At 36.8% G+C, this 14,670-nt stretch overlaps 1 protein-coding gene across 2 annotated transcripts in view; it reads left to right on the top strand.

Annotated features, from left to right (window-relative positions):
• NOL4 (nucleolar protein 4) overlaps positions 1–14,670 on the top strand; it is a 468,589-nt gene that overhangs the window by 108,019 nt on the left and 345,900 nt on the right. For both annotated transcript variants that reach the window (XM_018039797.1, XM_018039798.1), the window contains exon 2: positions 1,373–1,522. In XM_018039797.1, coding sequence (XP_017895286.1) covers positions 1,373–1,522 — 150 coding nt within the window. The remainder of the gene's footprint in view (positions 1–1,372; positions 1,523–14,670) is intronic.

Genomic DNA, 14,670 nt, shown 5'->3' on the forward strand with positions numbered 1-14,670 from the left:
CCTTTCTCTCTGCCATGAGGCATCCCCTGCTTCAGCAAACTGTCAAATTCTGTTTCTTCTATGAAGGTGCTTTAGTCAGAGATAACATCTTCATTCTCTGAATTGCCCTAGTACTTATATTTTTATCATGATCATGAGAATGGCAAAAGCCACGAATTACTGACTGTGCACTAAATGGCAAACACTGGGTTATATCCTGTACATACATTATTTCATTTAACGATTACAGTTCTGTTAAGTAAGCTCTAATATCCCTATTTTATGGGTAAGAAAACAAATTCAGAGAGGTTTAGGTGATATGCACAAAATACACAACTTCTGAGTGGATGATCCAAAGTTTACACCTAGACAATCTCTGGAGCTCACAGTTTTAACCTTTAACACACACTATCCCTTAGTCTAATGTGGATAGAAGAATAGATGAATTTTCTTTCCTAGACTCTATGATATTATGGGTAGAGGTTTCATATTATTTCTTTCATTTCTCTAATAACAATGTCCAGTACCCAGGGACACAATAGATATTGATTAGATAAATGAATCAATATCTGAAAGAAATTACTGCAATAAAATACTAGGCCTTAATAATATATTTTAGAATAATTTAAGAAAGTTATACTGTTTAAGAAAGTTACAATTAAGTCATTGCAAAATTTAAAAGATTGCATTAATGGGTAAGTATGATATAGTTCAGTTCAGTTGCTCAGTTGTGTCCAACTCTTTGCAACCCCGTGGATTGCAGCACACCAGGCCTCCCTGTCCATCACCAACTCCTAAAGTTTACTCAAACTCATGTCCATTGAGTCAGTGATGCCATCCAACCATCTCATCCTTTGTCATCCCCTTCTCTTCCCGCCTTCAATCTTTCCCAGCATCAGAGTCTTTTCAAATGAGTCAGCTCTTCGCATCAGGAAGCCAAAGTATTGGAGTTTCAGCTTCAGCATCAGTCCTTCCAATGAATATTTAGGACTGATTTCATTTAGGGTGGACTGGTTGGCTCTCCTTGCAGTCCAAGGGACTTTCAAGAATTTCCTCCAACACCACAGTTCAAAAGCATCAATTCTTTGGTGCTCAGCTTTCTTTATAGTCCAAATCTCACTTCCATACATGACTACTGGACAAACCATAGCCTTAACTAGACGGACCTTTGTTGGCATGATTAAATCTGCCAAATATCTTTTTCGCGTTTCTTAAAGTTTTATATGTAAATAAAGTATAAAACGAGATATTCAATCACATTTTCAATTTTCCTATCTAGATTATTTGGTTCGGTTTATCAAAATGCTTTTGTATAATGAAACTTTTGTGTTAATCGTATGTATTTAATACATCTTTATTAATCTTATGCCTTTTTTTCTGGTTTTGTTTACAGGATGGCGTAGGGGTAGATGAGAAGCTATCTTTGCGGCGGGTAGCTGTGGTTGAAGATTTCTTTGACATTATCTATTCAATGCATGTGGAAACAGGGCCAAATGGAGAACAAATTCGGAAACATGCTGGACAAAAGAGAACTTACAAAGCAGTAAGTTAAGAAATGAAAATAACAGAGAAAAAAAGGCATGCATTTTGAAATTTGATATTGTATGCTTGTGAAAGTTGGGTTAAATAATTATGAATATTTTATTTTCAACATAAATTTTACTGTATCATGGTCATACCCAGCATTTAAACTATTATTATTACTGATTTTATTTTTGTTGTATGTTCACTAAGTTTGTTTCATATAGTTCAAATGTGTTTTTAGCATTATCATTTTTTTTAAAGATAAGCATACAATGTGGTTAGTCCCAGTTAAATGCCCACATGGGAAGATTATTTGTGTTATATGTTCAATACATAATATATTTTCAAATCATACAATATGAATTATGTACTGGAACAGATGAACTTTTTACTACCACTATTGTCTTAACTGTCCTTCCCCTTCAAATCATATTAATATGTTCGGGTATTTCTTATTTAATACTTATAATCACATGAATAAGAAAATTTTATGTCCTCTTCTTATATTACCTTGTATTAAATACATTTACCCTGAAGGGTATGCATTTCTTAATTTTCCAGTATAGATTATTTTTAAAATATGTGTTATTTTTATAGTCTAATGCCCTTGATCAATTAAAAATGAAAATATATAATGTTTTTGTTGTAAATTATCTAGAAACAGATTTAATTAACTGTTAGACTTTGAAATATTTACTGTCAAAATGAAGTTATATATTATTTCTAAAGTTTCTAATTATACTTACTGTTCGATCTAAACATTTTATTCTAGTTTTTAATTTAATTAAACATTTTATGAAATCATCTTACTATAGATAATTCATCCTTTCTAGGAAAATTGAACAGTAAATCATTCTTTTCCAATATGAGCAAGTGTACATCAGAAATACTTTATCAGCAATCAGAACAATATCCTTTTTTTATGATTCTTATTGAGCTTTGCTTTTGGCTACCTTTATATTAACTGTTTTCAGCTATATTTATACACAATATCAGTCTGGATCCATTTTTTTTTCAGATACAGAAAAATGTGTGAAATGCTCAAAGTTTCAAATACAGGTACATATGTTTGAAAATTAGCTACTGAGCATAAGAAATAGCTTCTTTTCCATAACTATTTTTTGCTATATTTCCAGGATCATATTGAATCTTAGTTGCATAATAACCCCTAATACATGTTGTATTTATCTCTCCTTCTCTATGGTTTTGTTTCTTGGCTGTTTCCAGATTGCATGGTTTGTGGGCAGGCACTTTTGTAAGTTTCCTTACATAATTCTGCCACATAAACTTTCTTTTGACTTACATATCCTAGGAGACATTTTTATCATGACTAATGACAATGATCTAGCTTCTTAAATTTTTTTTGTGCAAACTAATATTACTGAACATACTCATTTTGCCTGTCTCCTAAGCCAGGGCTGTATCTCTAGATACTAATAGGAGAAAAAATTATATATTGATCTACTAATATCACTAACTGTATTCTTATGGTAATGATAATCCATTTTTACAAAATAGCTACCTGAACTTGATAGGACTTTGTAAGGTAGGAATACATAAGTTCAGTTGTATTAAATGAAAGCAAACCAACAAAAAGCCCAAGTAGCTTCATTGTCAGTAATCATATGACAGCCAAATCTGTGTAGGTGCCAAAAGCAATTGAAAGTGATTTAATCTTCGAAGTGCGTTTACTAGAGACTTTCAATTAAAATAAAAATAGATCATAGACCCAAATCTCTCATCCTATGTTTTACTAAATGTAGAGAATCTGATCTACTGCCATAAAGCATGCTAAAACCTTCCAGTAAATTGGTAAATACATTTCCTATATATATCATTTTGCATTAACATTTTGGAGACATTTTCTGCATTTTGGAGTAGAGATAGATACCAACTTTGAACATACTAATAATGTCTAAAGCATCACCCATTCCCTCTTGAGAATGTCCTTTTTGAAGATCCTTCTCTTTGCCAAATTTAATTTTTGTTTTTGCAATTAAAGTATTCTCACCTTTTCCTAATATCACAAAAATTTCTTCTGGCCTAATCTTTTGCCTTCTGGTATCTCTCTATTGAATCCTAATTAGAAAACATTTCCATTTTATGGAGTAATCATACATCACAGGGGAAGAAAAAACACAAACACTGCTGCATTGCCAGCAAAACTGTACACATGACTCTATAATGAATTTAAGTCTAATGTTAAAAGTTAATATAAGTGTTCGGCTAATGGGACATCACACTAAATGTAATTTGAAATGAAATGGTTTAGGGCTGTTAGGGCCCTAGACTGTTGGGTCAGAATTTAGTTCTCAGTGCTAATACTGGAATTGGCTGGTCACTGGTAAAATTAGCTAGATACCTACTGCAATTATAATGGTTCCCATTAAGATTATTTTCTATTTCTAACACATTGGCTCATAGAGCATGCATGATTATGTTTATTGACTTTCCTTTTCTCCCTTATGCTACATGGCCAAGAAACTATACTTATACAACTAATCATTAAAACGTGTCATATTGTCTTAATAATATTACCAATAGATTTAGTGGTCATTTTATTTACTTTGCCTTTTTTGCAAATCTTTTCTGTGTTTTCACTCTGCAGGAAATGGTGGTCCTTTAATATTGGATTAACTTCTGAATGCCATTTGTTTTTACCTATCTGCAGTATATCATTCCTTGAAATATCTAGTCATTATACAACTTAAATTTTATTGCAGTCTGATCTGACTAGAGATAAAATTGGAGGGTGTTCTATTACTTATGAGCTCTTTTTAAAAATCCACATAAAATGACACATTTTAGGAATATGTAAAGGCTATCAAAAATAATTTTTTCAGTCATTGTTGAATTCTACTGTCTTTTAGGTATTTTTCCCTTTCATTTGTCTCTCTGTATAAACCTTCATTGGTGCATTGAATGTGTTTCCTTCAGTATTTTTGAGTTGATGATATATATTAACAGAGTAGAGAAGCAGTGTGAATCATTCAGATATTACTTACATTTGAACTTAAATATATCTTTCTACTGAAGGTTGAATGCAAGTGTACTTAGCAGTTTGTAAAGTGGCTTCAAAATTAATTGTGTAACGTTGTTTAAAAAAAATCATGAATGCAGGAAGCTATCTTCCAGTCCTTAACTTTTCTGAAGTCTTTAACTATTGTCTGAATTCCACCTTCAGGAAACACAGCTCTTCTCCAGTTGTCTTTTATCTCTTGCATTTTGTCACAGGCTAAAGCACAGTTGGTTTCCCAGAAAGGTGTCTTTAGTTAGGGTCCAATTAAAGGGTAAAGTTTCAAAGCTCTTTCTTGCTAAAATAGAAGCAAGTGGTGGAAATACAGGAACTAGTGAGAAAAGTCAGTGTTTTCAGTAGACAGAACAGTCTGCATATATACGTGTAAATGTACCCATACACATGTAACTTGTGGTGTGAAACAGTAAGTTTACACGTATTACTCACATATATAGCTGCCAATAATGGCATTCATTTAATTCCGAATGGAAAGCATATGCTACAGCTACAAGAAAGTAGACCAGAAGCCAGGCAGACTTAGTTTTAAATTTCAGATTTAGAACTTCCTCTCTGTGCCTCTTTGGGCCACTTATTTGCTTTTTATTTCCCCTCCTGTTTAGATAATGATATACATGGCATGGTAAAATAAGTCAGTTAATATTCATGAAGTGCTTGCCTTGTGGTCAACTTTTGAATAATGCTATTTCTCCTTTATCCAATCACTAATCTTGTACCAGGTGGAAGGACAAGCAGGGCAATCAACATAGCTCCATCACTGTCCTAATTATAATTATGGATGTAATTTCTTCTGCTTGCCCCAATGCCTCCATGTTGGGAAAGAGAGGAAAAGTCACGACTGAGGCATTATTTTGTATACATCTTATAAATGTCACAGTCTCTGACAGTCCACAGCATAACTGTTATCCAGGGTTTGACCAGGCTGAAGGGAAGAATGGAAGTAAGCCAGGATCCCTTTGTTTAGGACTTTTCCTGCTAGATGATGTTTATGAGAATTTCAGGGGTTTCTTTGCTTCTTCCCAAGTTCCAGTCTTATGTTAATTTTCAATTACTTTTCTGAAAAATTTTAAAACTGGCTCTCTTTAAAGAATTTACTTTCAATATGAATAGAATATTCCTATTCAGGGATATTCATGGGCAGAGAAGTCTGGTGGGCTACAGTTCATGGGGTTGCAAAGAGTTGGACTTGATTGAGTGACTGAACAACAACAAGATTCAGGGACATACTATAGAAAAATAATATATGAGCCAGAAGGTCTGTATCCCTATTCTGACTTTAGAAAGGAAAAGTATTTATTTTTTCAGGTCCTGTAACACTTAACCTTAAAACCTAGTCAGCATCATTTTTATCCTGTTTTTTTTTTTTTTTTTTTTTAATTAATAGCTATAGGTTTGGTGCCTTTACTGCTAAGTGGGATATTTTAACTTGCACTGTTTGGGCTAGTTTGTTATGTTAAAATTCTCAGAATTCTTGTCAATTGAGAATAAGAGGAATGACCAAAAGTTGCAACCATTTTACTGTCCAAAAAATAAAAATAAAAACTAAATTAAAGTTCTGAGAGTTCCTAGCAATTCATCTACCTTCTATTTGGCTTAGGCCACAGTTTTTGCACATGTGAAATGAGGGGGCTATATTTCTATTTTCTTCCAACTCTGAAGGAATTACAGCAATTTTCACAGCACGTGTGGAGCCATTACTGTACCAGGAGACACAAGGAAAATAGTACCAAAGTGAACAAGTTGGCTGGCACAAGAAGTGTTCAAACAGGGAAATGCCTCCTGCTCTTGATAAAGCAGATGGGCTGATGAGCATAGCAGAGAGATAGATGATTTTGGCTTTATTATTATCTAGAGAGCTCTCTTATAAATAATAATGATAATAATAATCATGAAAAGTATCTGTAGTCATTAGACTTCTTTTTTCCAAGTTTTTAAAATAGCGATCAAATAAGAAAGGGGATAAAAAATGACTCTCAAGTGTCAGCAGATTTTCACTGCTCTCCGTTTTGTTAAAATTTTTGCAGTAATCTGAATCATGTGGTGAGCAGGCCATTACTAAATTTATAATGTGATTTTAAGCTGTAATGCAACAGATGTGATCATGCCTCAAATTTCATTGTCAACATAAATGATCCTGTAACCATCAGTCTTACTTGACTTATAGTCCTATAGTCTGAGACACTACTGAAATAGGGGGTTATAGCTATTTCTGTGCTTAGTGTCAGGAAGGCCTTGATCTCTGAATATCACTTCCCTTCCCTATCACAATGCCTTAAGTTTATAATTAGAATTTAATTTCTTTGGATTAAACCATTGACCTCTATATCTTTGTATGGACTTCACATATCCTTGGGCAAGAGAAGCTAGAGAATAAATTAGGCTGCTAGCAGTCATTGACATTTTAGGTAATCATTTTGTAAATGTGTTTGTCTCTCATATGTAGCTGGGTTTAGCTGAAGAACAGGTAGGCAAGAAAGGTGTGACATGCCATAGATAAACTTACTAATGTCCCAAGTAGCACAATCAGCCTGGTTTTTGTATGAGTCCTAGCGTGGCATCATGGGTAGCAGCCTTTGGCATGTATGGTATAGAAGCTGAGAACTCGTGTTAACAAGTGTGTGCGTGCTTAGTCACTTCAGTCATGTACGACTGCATGTGACCCCCATGGACTGTAGCCTGCCAGGCCCCTCCGTCCATGGGACTCTCCATGCAAGAATACTGGAGTGGGTTGCCATGCCTTCCTCTAGGGATCGAACCTGTGTCTCTTGCGTCTCCTGCCTTGGCGGGTGGGTTCTTGACTATTAGCGCCACCTGGGAAGCCCATGGTATCAAGATGAGGATGAAAAGCCTCTGCAAACCCCACCTATTTCTTTTTATGAAATATTTGTAAAAAATGAGAGTATTGTTTCTAAATAGAAAGTGTTAGATTAAAAACTATGAACATTAAGGAGATTTCTCAGTGGAGGAACTGCCTAGTCATGATTTGCGGATAGAATATCAACATGCTGTGTTCCTGTGTCCTCCTCAGACTCCCTTTTACTATTGTGATTTCTTCCTTTTGCTGACACAGATCCAAGTGCATATATAGGGTGTTTCTGAAGCCAAGGATCGAAGAAAATATTCTCTGGGGCTTGGAATTAATTTTATGTCTGTAAACAATCTTCATGGACCTAATGTTAAAAAAAAAAACAGCAAAATAATACAGTAGTTAAACAGATATAAATCCCTGTCTTTTTTATGCAGATGACATTGTTTATTTCTCTTTGTTATTACACCCCGAAATGGCTTAAATAAGCAACTGTTTGGGGTATCAAATAGAAGTAGGAAAAAATTTAAAATTATCCCAAACTCAAATATATTTTATAGACATTTGTTAATATAGAACTCAGTGATTCTGTTATATATTAAGTCAGTGATCTAAAAATATATTTTATTATTTTGAAACTTACTTGGTTATAACTATTTTGTGGTACTTTTGTGTGATTCCTCTTGTTTATTTTATCCAATTTATATAATGCAATTCTTAAAGGTTACTTTCCATTTACAGTTACTATAAAATATTGCTTATATTTTCCATATTGTACAGTATATCCTTGAGTCCATCTTACATCCAGTAGTTTGTGCCTCCCTTGCCCCTCATCCTCCCTTCTAGTAACCACTAGTTTTTTCTCTATATCTATCAGTCTGCTTCTTTTTTGTTATATTCAATAGAGTATTTGTCTTTCTCTGTCTGACGTTTTTCACTTAACATAATGCCCTCCAAGTCCATCCATGTTGTTGAAAACAGCAAAATTTTCCTTGTTTTTCCCCCTTTACTTATCGCTAGTGTCCAAGTTAAAAAAAAAAATGGTGAAGTCCCTAATGGTGGGGCGCCATGTCCAACTCTCATATTACTGTATAGTCTCAGCTTAGTAAAAGGACCATCTCATGGTTTTCCATAAATGCTTGTTGAAGGAAAAATTTCACCTTGTCTCTGTGAAGTCCTTGAATTTTTGATACCAATTAAGTAGTATAAAGATGTTACTATAAATGGAGATAATGAAATAAGATCAGAACTGTGGCCCGTGGCTGTAAAGACCCTGCACTACACAGTTCGTGTTGACTTGAATAGCACCCAGGATTTCTGCAGTTTTGCAGGCTCTGAATAAGGTAGCAAAGTTATTTAACTTTGTTAAATGTGCCCCCCTTTGTTTTTCAGGGAAAGCTTTGATGCTCCATTTAATTACGCTATCATCTTTGAGGCAAGGTATAAACACATCACTTACATTTTCACACATTGGTTTATTTCTTATCAGATACACAACCATATACACATATCCCCTCCCCAAGTATAGAGGTTTTATGAAGGTGATTGCTGAGTATTGAAAACAGCTATCAAATTTAAACATGGTACACATAGTATTGGGCTTCCCTGGTGGCTCAGACAGTAAAGAATCCACCTGCGATGTGGGAGACCTGGGCTTGATCCTTGGGTTGGGAAGATCCCCTGGAGGAGGGCATGTCAACCCACTCCAGTATTCTTGCCTGGAGAATCCCCATGGACAGAGGAGCTTGGCAGGCTACAGTCCATGGGGTCGCAAAGAGTCAGACACAAAGAGTGACTAAGCACAGAAGCACAGACACATAACTTTAGAGCTTCCTTGGCAGCTTAGACAGTAAAGAATCTGTCTGCAATGCAGGAGACCTGGGTTCCATCTCTGGGTTGAGAAGATTCTCCTGGAGAAGGGAATGGCAACCCACTCCAGTATTCTTGCCTGGAGGATTCCATGGAAGAGGAGCCTAGTGGGCTACAGTCCATGGGGTCACAAAGAGTCAGACACAACTGAGTGACTAAACACACACACACACACACACACAACGTTAAACCTAACTTTCATGTAGGAACACTCATTATTTTTGATAACTCAAAATTACTCAGACTAAGCATAAGCAGTCAGATGCATAAAACCAACTCAGAAGGAAAAAGTAAATCCGTGGCCTGCCAATTAGAGTTATTAAATAGCAATCCTAAAACAGAATAATAATGTTCATTCATTTGTCAGAATTGATTTATTTCTTATACAGCTCTAGTGAGTAGCCCAGGTGGGCAGAGTAAGAGTGCAAATCCTTTATACTCAGAAACTTTCTTTTATGTAGTTGAGACCATCAAAATATTTAAGAACTCATCCAAACCAGTTTATTGTCAACTAATGTCACAATTCTGTCATTGATACTTTTTGTGTTATTGTGAATAGATATATTCCTTGAAAAGGAATTAACCCTTTGGGAAAATATCATTAATTCTTGATGTCCAGCTTGATAAATTGCTACTTCAGTGCACCCTTGTGGTGAAAATGTGCCAATGCAGCTTTTCAAATTGCACAGGACAAATAATACTTTCTAGAGGATGATTGCACAGTCAGACACGACTGAAGTGACTTAGCAGCAGCAGCAGCAGTGGATGATTCTTCTTCGGATCCAGAGGTTTAGATTTTCCTGGACACTGTGATGATGTCAGAAATCAAAGTTCCTGAATTTCTTACAGTATATGCACATGGATATGTATTTAAATACCTATTTAATTGGGATAAAATATAACAGGAAAGAAGAATAGGACATGGGCTATTGGTATGAGGTAATAGAAAGAACATGGTACCACCTTTGATGTCAGCTAGACTTGAGTTTCAATCCTGATTAGTTAAGTTTTATGCATGCGGTTTTTGCATGTGTTAATTGTAGGGTTGTTTTGAGGCTCATAAGTATTTAATGTGTGTAAAGGTATAAATGTAATCATTGGCCCCAACATGATATTTTATGTACACATTTTTCTATTTAGAAACATGATATTCTCTAAAAACTTAGAATTGTTTGTGAGCTGACAGATGCCGTAAACGCCTTTTTGTCTACTAACTAGATGTTGAGCAGCCTCTTTCTTGTGTCATCTATGCCCTCAGTGGCCCATGGAAAACATCCACCCATGTTTTCATTCATGACTTTTCCAGAATTGAAAGTACTATTCACTAACTTCATCTGGAGCAGTTTCAGTCATTTTATAAGTAACAAGTGTCATCCTTTTCCTGTTTTTTTTTTTTTCTTCTGTTCATCTGCTCTCCTCCTCTCCCTCTCCTCCCCCTTCATTTTTCTGGGAATGTCCTCTGCCATAACACAGCCATGGTTGAGCATGGCTCTGCTCCTTGGCCTTAGCAATCAGAAAGGAGGTGAATAGTGAAAAAATGGATTCTAAGAATTGGAATTTGGACCAAATTTTTTTTTGTATTTGGTGTTCAAATATTTTTAGGCATTCCTGGGCACTGTGATTTGGTATGTGAAATGTATCCATTGATATTCATAGTTATTTGTACAGCCTAAACCAGTATTTCTCGGTAGGGCACTACAGACTTTGGGGCCAGATATGGCATTGCCCCAAGTACTCCAAGATTTATCCTTAACCCCTGAGTGCTAAGTTCTAGCAACACAGTTCTAGTTATTCCTTGTTTTCAAAAGTCACCTTGGTGTGCCTGACACACAGTGAGGCCAAAGAAACCAAAATGCTGGAGCAGAGAAAGTTTTGTTGCAGGACCACACAAGGAGGTGAATAACTGGTGCCCTAAATTCTCTGAACTCCTCACAGACTCTGCACATTGCATAGACATATGAAATGGAGACAGCACTTTGTTGACAAAGGTCCCTATAGTCAAAGCTATGGTTTTTCCATTTGTTATGTGTGGATGTGAAAATTGGACCATCAAGAAGGCTGAGCGCCGAAGAATGATGCTTTCGAAGTGTGGTGTTGGAGAAGACTCTTGACAGTGCATTGGACTGCAAGGAAATCAAACCAGTCAGTCCTAAAGGAAATCAGTCCTGAATATTCATTGGAAGGAATGATGCTGAAACTGAAGCTCCAATCCTTTGGCCACCTGATGCGAAGAACTGACTGATTGGAAAAGACCCTGATGCTGGGAAAGACAGGGTGGGAGGAGAAGGGGGTGACAGAGATGGAGGGTTGGCATCACTGACTCAATGGACTTGAGTCTGGGCAAACTCAGGGAGATGGTGAAGGACAGGGAGGCCTGGCCTGCTGCAGTCCATGGGGTCTCAAAGAGTCGGACACGGCTGAGCGACTGAACAATGTGAAGGTTGTGTGACTCATGGCTGTCCTTAGTAAAGTGAAGCCTAAGTGTCCCCATTTTTCTTCTGTTTCTCCTAAGATGGCTAAATCTTGACTGTTTTGGGTGACTGTGGCAGCAGTTTTCTAGTAAAGTGAAGCCTAAGTGTCTCCATTTTTCTCCTGTTTCTCCTAAGATGGCTAAATCTTGACTGTTTTGGGGGACTGTGGCAGCAGTTTTCTTGACTACATGTTTTAAAAGAAGTACTACTGTCCCTCTCCTTTGCGGGGCTTAGTAAGGGTAAACTTTAACCAAGGAAGCTGAAACAGGAATCCATTAGAGCTTGACCATGCCATTGAATTCTGGACCAAAAAAAAAGCTGAATTCAGCTTATTCTTCCCTGATGCTGCTACTGCTGCTAAGTCGCTTCAGTCGTATCCGACTCTGTGTGACCCCATAGATGGAAGCCCACCAGGCTCCCCCGTCCCCAGGAGTCTCCAGGCAAGAACACTGGAGTGGCTTGCCATTTCCTTCTCCAATGCAGGAAAGTGAAAAGTGAAAGGGAGGTTGCTCAGTTGTGTCATGGACTGCAGCCTATCAGGCTCTTCCGTCCATGGGATTTTCCAGGCAAGAGTACTGGAGTGGGGTGCCATTGCCTTCTCCATGTTCTTCCCTAAGCCCCAGGAAAAACACTAATATATCACAGAAGATAGAGGAAGTCAATTTCCCCACACTTCCATGTGTGTAATTCTATATTTAAGAAGCTATTCATGCTGCAAGTCACTGAATAAACATTTGCTGTGCGGAGTCATTTTATTTACATGCAACAGTTAAGGATTCTCTTTATTTTACTTTTAGGAGCCATGTATGGAGAAAAACTTTTTTAGTGTCCATCTGCTCATTTTTTTTCATCTAATATGAAGATTCTCTGTTATGACAATCTGTTCCTTAATAGCCAGATATTCTAACATAAGAAACACAAAAACATTGCCCACAACTTTGGAAATAATTCCAGTTTATTGGACTCTTCTTTTTGCTGTAATCACATTTGCGCAGTTCGTGGCTATTTTAATTATTGCAAAATACAACTCCAAGTTAAAGATGTTCATCATTATAATAAAGATAAAAAATAGAAAATAAAGTTCTTTTCTGCAAAGCAGGATAGCTAAATTTTAAGTGTCATCAGTGGAGCAAAAACTATTTCTTATAAAAATGAATTAGCTATAATTAGATCATTTCTATTTCTTGTTTGCCTTCATCTTAATTTGCTAATGCACAGTGATGTCATGCTCAGTTCATCTGATGTTGCCCTAGAAGGGTGTTATCTCTCTATTTTTCCTCCTCTTGTTTCTTTTCATCATATAGCATTTTTCTGTGCCTCTGCCCAAGTTCACTGCCTTTGCCTCTTACCTTGCATTTGTACCATTTCTCTAGCCCTGGAGGATAGACTGCACTTGATTCAATTTTTATTCCCCTCGCCCTTCATCTGAAACATTTGCCTCAGATTTCCAACTTGCTTATAGCTGTCTAAAGTTTGACCTGAACTGTCTAAGAATAGTCTTGCCCACTTTAGATCTCCTTTGAATTTGCAGCCTTCCTTTTAAACTTGACCACATCACCACCATCTTCTCTCAACACCGCAGCAAATGTCCTTGGACTGACAGACTGTATTCCTGTGCTTTGGACCAGTATTTTTCACATTCTGTATCATGACCCATTCGTGGATTTTCAAGTGAATGTAGTGAGTTTTGAGAACTTTTAAACAATGAAATAGAGAATATAAATGATCTGTTTTACTGTAGAAATGCATATATATGCTAGCTTATGATGTAAAATACATTTCTGCCTGTGCTATTGGTCTAAAAAGTTGGAAAACATTGCTTTCAGTGAGCACTGTGATTTCAGATTGCCTGCAGATGCCCAGTAATCACTTCCACCTACCCTGCTTCTCACTTCTGCTCTTGATATATTCTTAGATCTTTCTGGCACAACAATTTGTTCCACATTTAAAATTATCTTCGGGCTCTAACCCATATTTTCATTCATCTCAGTTAAATGTACCCTACAAGGTTGCCAGATTTAACAAATAAAGATACAGAATGCCCAGTTGTATTTGAATTTCAGATTAGCAATAATTTTAATATGTTATTCCCAATATCACATGTTTATCTGGAATTCACATTTAATTGTGAGTGTTGTATTTTATCTAGGAACCTTTGTGTGCTAAGTCACTTTAGTCATGTCTGACTTTGTGCAACCCTATGGACTGTAGCCTCCCCCCCGCCCCACCCCCAGGCTCCTCTGTCCATGGGAATCTCCAGGCAAAGATATCGGAGTGGGTTGCTGTGTCCTCCTCCAGGGGCTCTTCCCAATTGAACCTGCACGTCTTATGTCTCCCGTTTTGGCAGGAAGGTTCTTTACTGATAGTGCCACATGGAAAGCCCCTTGGAATCTTAATCATATTTAAAAATCAACTCAAGATATTCCTGACTGGGCCACCCCTTAACTACATGAAAAAGACAAGAGGATCTGATAAATGAGTGTGATGACTGAATATAGAAAATGATCAGAGAAGAACAAAGGGGATAGTAGACAGTGATACAAACTGAAAAAGGCATATGGGAGTAATTGATGAACACTGGAGTGGGTAGCCTGTCCCTTCTCCAGCAGCTCTTCCGGATCCAGGAATTAAAGCAGGGTCTCCTGCATTGCAGGCAGATTCTTTACCAACTGAGCTGTCAGGGAAGCCCCAGTAACAGGACCAGAGTGTAGCAAAATCAATACTATGGGATTGATAAGAACCCAACCAAAAAGTTGAGCACGCACCACCAGGGGGCAGTAGACAGTCTGAGGGGGCTAAAGTGCAAACCTGGCCGCATCCTAGTTTTGCTATTGAAGATGTTAAGGCCCAGGCGTTCAGTTGGTTAACAGATGTATAGAGGTCAAATTGATACAGTGTAACAGGAAGTCTTGCTGAAATGGCATTTAGGGTTTGGAAGCAAAAATTGCTGAGGGCCAGAGTAAATGCAAATTTGATCAGACAACCTA

This window comes from Capra hircus, chromosome 24, assembly GCF_001704415.2.
Source record: "Capra hircus breed San Clemente chromosome 24, ASM170441v1, whole genome shotgun sequence".
In the NCBI taxonomy this organism is placed as follows: Eukaryota; Metazoa; Chordata; class Mammalia; order Artiodactyla; family Bovidae; genus Capra; species Capra hircus.